The 7,500-nt window shown below is 44.9% G+C and overlaps 2 protein-coding genes across 3 annotated transcripts in view; both read right to left on the bottom strand.

Moving 5' to 3' along the window:
- Positions 1 to 7,500, bottom strand: part of camkvb (CaM kinase-like vesicle-associated b) — a 39,786-nt gene that overhangs the window by 17,342 nt on the left and 14,944 nt on the right. The window lies entirely within an intron of this gene.
- Positions 1 to 7,500, bottom strand: part of LOC143513063 (uncharacterized) — a 14,431-nt gene that overhangs the window by 6,463 nt on the left and 468 nt on the right. Inside the window, exons 2-4 of the mRNA XM_077004431.1 lie at positions 5,628 to 5,817; positions 5,440 to 5,530; positions 4,768 to 4,819 (exon numbers count right to left, since the gene is read on the bottom strand). Coding sequence (XP_076860546.1) covers positions 4,768 to 4,819; positions 5,440 to 5,530; positions 5,628 to 5,817 — 333 coding nt within the window. The remainder of the gene's footprint in view (positions 1 to 4,767; positions 4,820 to 5,439; positions 5,531 to 5,627; positions 5,818 to 7,500) is intronic.

The following is a 7,500-nucleotide window of genomic DNA, read 5'->3' as shown; positions in this document are numbered from 1 at the left end:
AATCAGCACCCCAAAATTACCCTAAATTCGTTGAAATATCTTTGGCCCCAAAAATGCTGTTGACCTGTGTAATCATTTTACAACAATTTTAGTCCCAATTAGATTGATGTACACAGAGGTTGGGGGATGTAAATGAGTTCTCAGTGATTCCTAAAGATTCTTAAAATGGCTGCCATCAATACTTCTGTAATTTAGGGAATGGGAGGCTTATAGTCCTCACCCTCCCGCCTGATCTGGACATCAGGGCCTGCCGAGCTCACATCTCATCTGCTTCGACTGACCTGCTGCCTCAGCTTTCCCTCTTAACTGCTCCAAGCGAAACGGGTGTGCCGAGAGGAGTCTTCAGCACCGGACGAGGATGAATGAGGCCAGTGCCATGTCTTAGCATGGCCCGAGTGTTAATGGAAGCTCCCATCAGACTGCTGACTCAGAGGTAGAGCTGGAGAACAAATTACTGACAGTAAATCAAACTAAGTGTCTGGGAGAGAGGGACAGAGAGATGGAGAATATTGCTAAGAAGTACAAAATGAAATTAACAGTCAGAAGGTTAAACCAGAGCCCAGAGATTAAAGGCAGACAGAAGTAGACAGTGATGGTGCTGACCATGGGTGGATACTCCTGAAAGTGTGTAGAGGGCTTCTAGTAAGCTTTGATATTACAGTTTTTCTTGAGTGCTAAACTGCATTGGCTAAGCTAGCAGTGGATGTCAGTTCCAAATACTTGTGAGCAGAACAGCGTGCACTTCTGCACAGCGGTGAACACCTTCTCATTACTTACACAACAGTTTACTTCCTAATTGGCTTTTTTGCAAAACAGTAAACAGGGAGCATTTGGCAACACAAAAATCACATGAGAGTGTTTGATCAAACACACAGAGTGGCTGCACCTGCTAATTACCAATTCCAAAACACTTCTGCAAATTGGGCCTAACTCTAAACCAATGGACAGACTACTTCTGGTGAGGGACTGGTCTAAGGCTCATCTGTGAATGCCTTTTGCATTTCTGCCTTCACATTCCCCACCTCTCAATCCAAGTGAGGAATTAGTTTCTGCCTGGATATGTGAAAGTATACGATCACCATGTGATCATCCCAATGACAAAATGACAAAATGCCACTTTTAGACACTAAGACTCAGACAGGTTTGACAATAGTAGCAGATTTCCAAGGCTGGATCAGGCCCGCCCAGAGATCTTACCAATGCTGCATTGCCAGGGAAAATATGCTTTGCGATGCTACTGAACACGTGTGGCCCAACATTAGTGACACAGCAGATCAGGCAGAGAAAATCAAACGACAAACCTTTGTCTAAGATTCTGTGTCACATGACAGCATCTTTGATTGTTTGATGTTTATCTTTGAGTGTGTACCTGTATGATTATCATATATAATATTTTTCAAATTATATTAATATATACAGTATATTATATGATATGTACATTATATCTATACATTATATTGTATTATATTGTATATACATTTTTATCACTCATGCATTTGACTGCTGGAATGTCTGTGTGCGTACTGATGATCTCATTGTAATTGTAGTGAGTCATGATGGATTACAGTAGGGGTCCTTTAGCATTTCAGTACTAGGATATGGAGCAGAAGTCATCTTCATAGTGTTACGCCTGGTTCATGAACGTGTGCATGTACTTGTTGTTAATCTGCTGCATATTTACTGTCTGAGGGAATGATTCGGTATTGCAGTATTTATTTATTTATTCTTTTGAATGAAGTTCAATGTTTTTGCAGAGAAGATGGAGTTTTGCGAGATGTGTTGGTGTTTCGCAGGCTGGATTGCCTGGTTAGACAATGTGGGTACTGTTTTGACCAATGTGCATAAGCACCGGAGAAAAACTGTGAACTGAACCATACTGAAAAGGACTGCAGCCCTGCATTGGAGAAGTGCTTTTAATACACCTCTAAATTGTGTAATATTAAGGTGGACTTCAAAAGATTAGGATGGCATTGCATTTTTAAATGATGTCAAAGAGAAAAAAGCACACAGAAATGCAGCTGGAATGTTTCATATAATCTGTGCCACTTATACACACACACACACACACACACACACACACACACACACACACACACACACACACACACACACACACACACACACACACACACACACACACACACACACACACACACACTGTCATGACTGCTCCAAAAGCCCAGATACACAGTATAAACACCGCTGTGTGTGCTATCTGCAACATTTCACAACCTGAAAATCCATCCACCTGCTCTGAGCTGATCACACAGGCCAGCGGCTCTTCTCCCAGAACTCTTAGTTTCACAGCTCTTTATATAACCAGTTGATATAGATCATGACTGGCTATATAGATAGAAACAGACCTGATTGTAGCACAGAGATGAAACAGAAGTACCCACTTCCTTTCACTTATGATCAGGCTTATATTAAGACCTGGACCCTACAGTCCTCAGCCCACGCTGTAACACTGACTTTCCAATTCTATTCTATTCTATTCTATTCTATTCTATTCTATTCTATTCTATTCTAACTCCTGTGGTTTTATTTGGACTAGAACGCTTAATAAGGATTTTTTTCTTTAACTATGAACATCAATATCAAAATCAATACCATACATAATAGCTACAGTATAATATTCACAGCAGACTGAACTCCAACTTGCAGTAAAATGCTCTAAAACCATCTCTTAGCATATCAAGCATAAACATCAAATAAGGTTGCAAATGGCAATTAGACTAATCTCACTTTCATTAAGCAATGCTCGCAGGCCAGAACCCCCTCTGAGTAACGAGGCGAGTGATGACGGGCAATGGTGTGGGATGGCGGGCAATGGCGAGTGATGGTGAGTGATGGTGGGCGATGTCTTGTAATGGCGGGCGATGGTGAGTGATGGCGGGCGATGGTGAGTGATGGCGGGCGATGGTGAGTGATGGCGGGCAATGGTGAGTGATGGCGGGCGATGGTGAGTGATGGCGGGCGATGGTGAGTGATGGCGGGCGATGGCGAGTGATGCGGGCGATGGCGAGTTATGGCATGTGATGGCGTGTGATGGTGGGCGATGGCGTGTGATGGTGGGCGATGGCGTGTGATGGCGTGTGATGGTGGGCGATGGCGTGTGATGGTGGGCGATGGCGTGTGATGGCGAGTGATGGTGAGTGATGGCGAGTTTTGGTGAGTGATGGCGAGTGATGGTGGGCGATGGCGAGTGATGCGGGCGATGGTGAGTGATGCGGGCGATGGTGAGTGATGGTGAGAGATGGTGAGTGTTGGTGAGTGATGGCGAGTGATGGCGGGCGATGGCGAGTGATGGTGAGTGATGGTGAATGATGGTGGGCGATGGCGTGTGATGGCATGTGATGGCGAGTAATGACGGGCGATGGCGAATGATGGTGGGCGATGGCGAGTGATGGTGAGAGATTGTGAGTGATAGTGAGTGATGGCGTGTGATGGCGAGTGATGGTGGGCGATGGTGAGAGATTGTGAGTGATGGCGAGTGATGGCGTGTGATGGCGTGTGATGGCGAGTGATGGCGAGTGATGGTGGGCAATGGTGAGTGATGGTGGGCAATGGTGAGTGATGGTGAGTGATGGTGAGTGATGGTGAGTGATGGTGAGTGATAGTGAGTGATGGCGTGTGATGGCGAGTGATGGTGGGCGATGGTGAGTGATGGCGAGTGATGGTGAGTGATGGCGTGTGATAGTGAGTGATGGTGAGTGATGGTGGGCGATGGCGAGTGATGGTGATGCTTTCGCGGCATCCAAGCTAGAACAACCCGGCTACTGAACAGCTTCTATCCACAGGCTGTCAGGCTTCTGAACAAACTATGAGGCTGGAAGACCAAAATTTCATATACTTTATTTATTCTGATATCGCTGCTATGGACAACTTCTCTAGGTCACTTTGGACAGATTGGGTTTCTGAGATGTTCTGACTGTGCAAAGGTTTCTGCATATGGCCTCCTGCATATCTATATATATATATATATATATATATATATATATATATATATATATATATTTGTATATGTTTTGTGTATATTCTCTTGTGTTTTCGTTGCTGCTAAATGCAATTTGTATTGTTTTGGTACTGTTTTTGCCACAATATATGATGCTACCCTGCTGTAGAATTATTATTATCTGAGCCTCACCCAAAGCATTTCAATGCATGTTATGTCCCGACATGATGTGCAAATGACAAATAAACTTGAAACTTGAGTGATGGCGAGAGATGGCGAGAGATGGTGAGTGATGGTGAGTGATGGCGGGCGATGGTGAGTGATGGCGGGCGATGGTGAGTGATGGCGTATGATAGTGAGTGATGGTGAGTGATGGTGAGTGATGGCGTATGATAGTGAGTGATGGTGAGTGATGGTGAGTGATGGCGAGTGATGGCGAGCCATGGCGTGTGATGGCGAGTGATGGCGAGTGATGGCGAGTGATGGTGAGTGATAGTGAGTGATGGCGGGCGATGGCGAGTGATGGCGAGTGATGTCAGGCGATGGCGAGTGATGTCAGGCGATGGCGAGTGATCTCAGGCGATGGCGAGTGATGGCGAGTGATGGCGGGCGATGGTGAGTGATGGCGAGTGATGGCGGGCGATGGTGAGTGATGGCGAGCACACTCACAGCTCTGAGGTGCCTGAGTGGAGTCGGTGGGAGGAGGAGAAAGAACGGGAGTGGTGTGGAGGCGTTCTCCCTCCCTGCTCCTTCTGACGCCGGACTGCCTCGAGGCTGCGTTATTCACCGCGAGACGAAGCCGGCACACACACGTGGCGGTTCCTACGCTTCCTGGAGCTCCAGTGCGTTTCCCACAGCACCGGGCTGTAAAAGACCGCATTACATCACACAGACGCAGACACGGAGCAGGAGAAGAAGAGGCAGATGCATTCCTCTCCATCAATCTCATAGCATATATAGAGAAAGAATGATGGGGTAGAGAGACAGAAAGAAAAAGAAGAGGAATCACAAGTGAAGAGAGAGAGACAGGTAAAAAGAGAGAGATTGACAGAGACTTTCATAGTATTCTTCAAGTCCAAATAAAAAAATTATTATTTATTGTAAAAGCATTTAGATGAAGCATAACAGACTGAATCCCCATTAAGAGAATAATTGAAGCCTGGAGCATAAGACCCTGCGCACAGAAAAAGAAGCACAAACCTCTGCTGCAAGCAGCACTTTTCAAGTCTTTGTTCTCTACTAGATGTAGTCATGTAGTCAAGTCATGTAGCCTGCAAACTTTGGAACAGAACGCAGTTTAAAAAAGCATGTGAGTGTGTGTGTGTGTGTGTGTGTGTGTGTGTGTATGTTTTGGGGGGGACTACCAACGTTAAGTGTTCTAACTGGGTCTGAATCTGTTCTTAATCCAATAAGCCCATAGATGCCTAATGAAGGGCGGGTAGGGATCATGGCAGTTGCAGTGTGCCCCACAGTCCGAGCATCACCCTAAGCTGTAGAACGAGCCGCATATTGGTACAAACGTGAGCTCCGTCAGGTAGGGGCCCGCAGTCACGTCCTGAGTTCCTGAGTCACGTCCTAGAAAGCCAACGTGGCTAACAAGGAACAATGGCCACCCGGAAAAAGTCAGCGCCACCTCAGCCGCCCTCCCTGCCCACCTCCAGCCCACACTCACTCGCCCAGCGATGGCGACACGCTTGGATGAAGCAGCCCTTTAACCTCCTGTGTGGTTCAGCCTGCTCCCCCCTCACAGGCTGGCAGCAGCTAATCCCCGAGCCACCATCTGAGTCGCTGTCTTTTGACAGGTTCCTCCAAACATGCTCAAGGGGCCATTTTCCTGCAGGGGTGAAGAATGGAGCTTTGTTCTGGAGTATATCACGGCAGGTGTCACACGGTTTTTCCTTTTTCTTTCTTAAATGTCTATTCTGCAGTTTACTCCAGTTTTTCGAAACTTTATTCTGCTCTTCATACAACACAGTGTTACATTCACGTACAAGGTGTCAATCCGTGCTCTGCAAATACAAGTTTGCATTTATTTACAGCTCTGCTGAGACTGAATTTTAGCTACAAGCAATGCTCCCCTTGGCCAAGAAAAGTACTTCCTGAAGGGGTGTTAGTTACTGAACATAACGTAAAAGTAATAAACAAATTCTACATTTTCCAAATATTTTAGTGCTAGCATTCTAAATATTATATTGATTCTAGAATTATAGATTCATTTTGTAGTTTATTTATTGACTCTAAAGTAGCTAAAGCCTGCTTGAAAAAAAAGTCACTCTGACAACATGCTCTATGCACTAAGAAGCATATTAATGATGTCATTATGTGACATTGTCATGTTGCCTGGTGTAAGGTGGTGTCAGTCCCTTAGACCTGGTTGTTTCTGATCTCCTCTTTGTACTCACATATACTGCATGTCAATAGTCGATTTTTCCCATAACAATGTTTTCTCATTTACATATATTACTGTGTCTGTTGTCAGCTATCTGGACTGACCAAATTCTGTTATGAAATATATATGCAGAATGATAACTCATCTGATGAGAGATGGTCCAACTCATTCATGCTTCTGCCATGCAGGAGAACGTGCTGCTCCGCCTCTCTGCCACTCTGACTAGACACAGAGAAAGCTGCCCGTTTTGGCAGAACTGGCAACCCTCTTCTTCAGAAAAGAACTGAGGCTTGGCCAAAAAAGTTGCTAGATTTGTTACCAGGTGCATTTATTAAAGATGCCAAAGGGGACTAAAAACTCATTAAACCTTGCGACAAGACCCTAATTTGGCAACACTGCTGTCGTCCATTGTTAGCCAGACAAGCTTCTTAGCTCGATAATTAGTAGGCAATCTGATTCTTGATCAGCTGTTACACAGATGTAGTACTATTGCCCACAACATTACACAAAATAATGTTCAGTCCTGTAATAAAGTCTAGTGCCAAAATTGGAGCACTTAGACAATGTGTTTAATTAAACTATCTCTGTGTGATTTCTCAGATTTAAGACTACAGTGAATGCTTCTGATAACCAACATCAAATCATCGTGATTGAAATCTGGGGAATTATGATCCTCCTAAGATACCAAACAGCGCCTGGCACTCCAGCAGAGACCCAGCTGTGCGGCACATAGATGCGATAGCGAGACCCACGTCACTGTGCCCTCTCTCACCGCACCCCTCTGAGCTTGAGATCCTCTTCACACTGATCTAGTCTGTCCTCTTCCCAAAGAGAAATTCAAATGAAGGCCTCTACAATACAATTTCGACATCACATGGGTCAGAGAATCCCTTGGCTTTGCTTTGAAGGGAAAATTTGAGCAAATCTTTCACGAGCGCTGTAAAGGAGTCTCAATGGCTGTCATGGTTCTGACACGCAGGCGCTGGCTGTGATAATGGCTGGATTTCCCAGTGTGTTATAATGTCATTTCATAACAAAGTGCCTTTGTTCCTATTCATTGCCTTAAAACCATTTATACTGGGTAGACTAAAAATAGCTGCTTTAAAAACTACAGAAGAAATTTTCTGTAAAGTTTGGGTGAATTTCAACATAAAAA

This window comes from Brachyhypopomus gauderio, chromosome 1 (assembly GCF_052324685.1).
Source record: "Brachyhypopomus gauderio isolate BG-103 chromosome 1, BGAUD_0.2, whole genome shotgun sequence".
Lineage (NCBI taxonomy): Eukaryota > Metazoa > Chordata > Actinopteri > Gymnotiformes > Hypopomidae > Brachyhypopomus > Brachyhypopomus gauderio.
The sequence above is the reverse complement of the archived record's forward strand: the minus strand, read 5'-3'. Positions and strand labels throughout refer to the sequence as shown.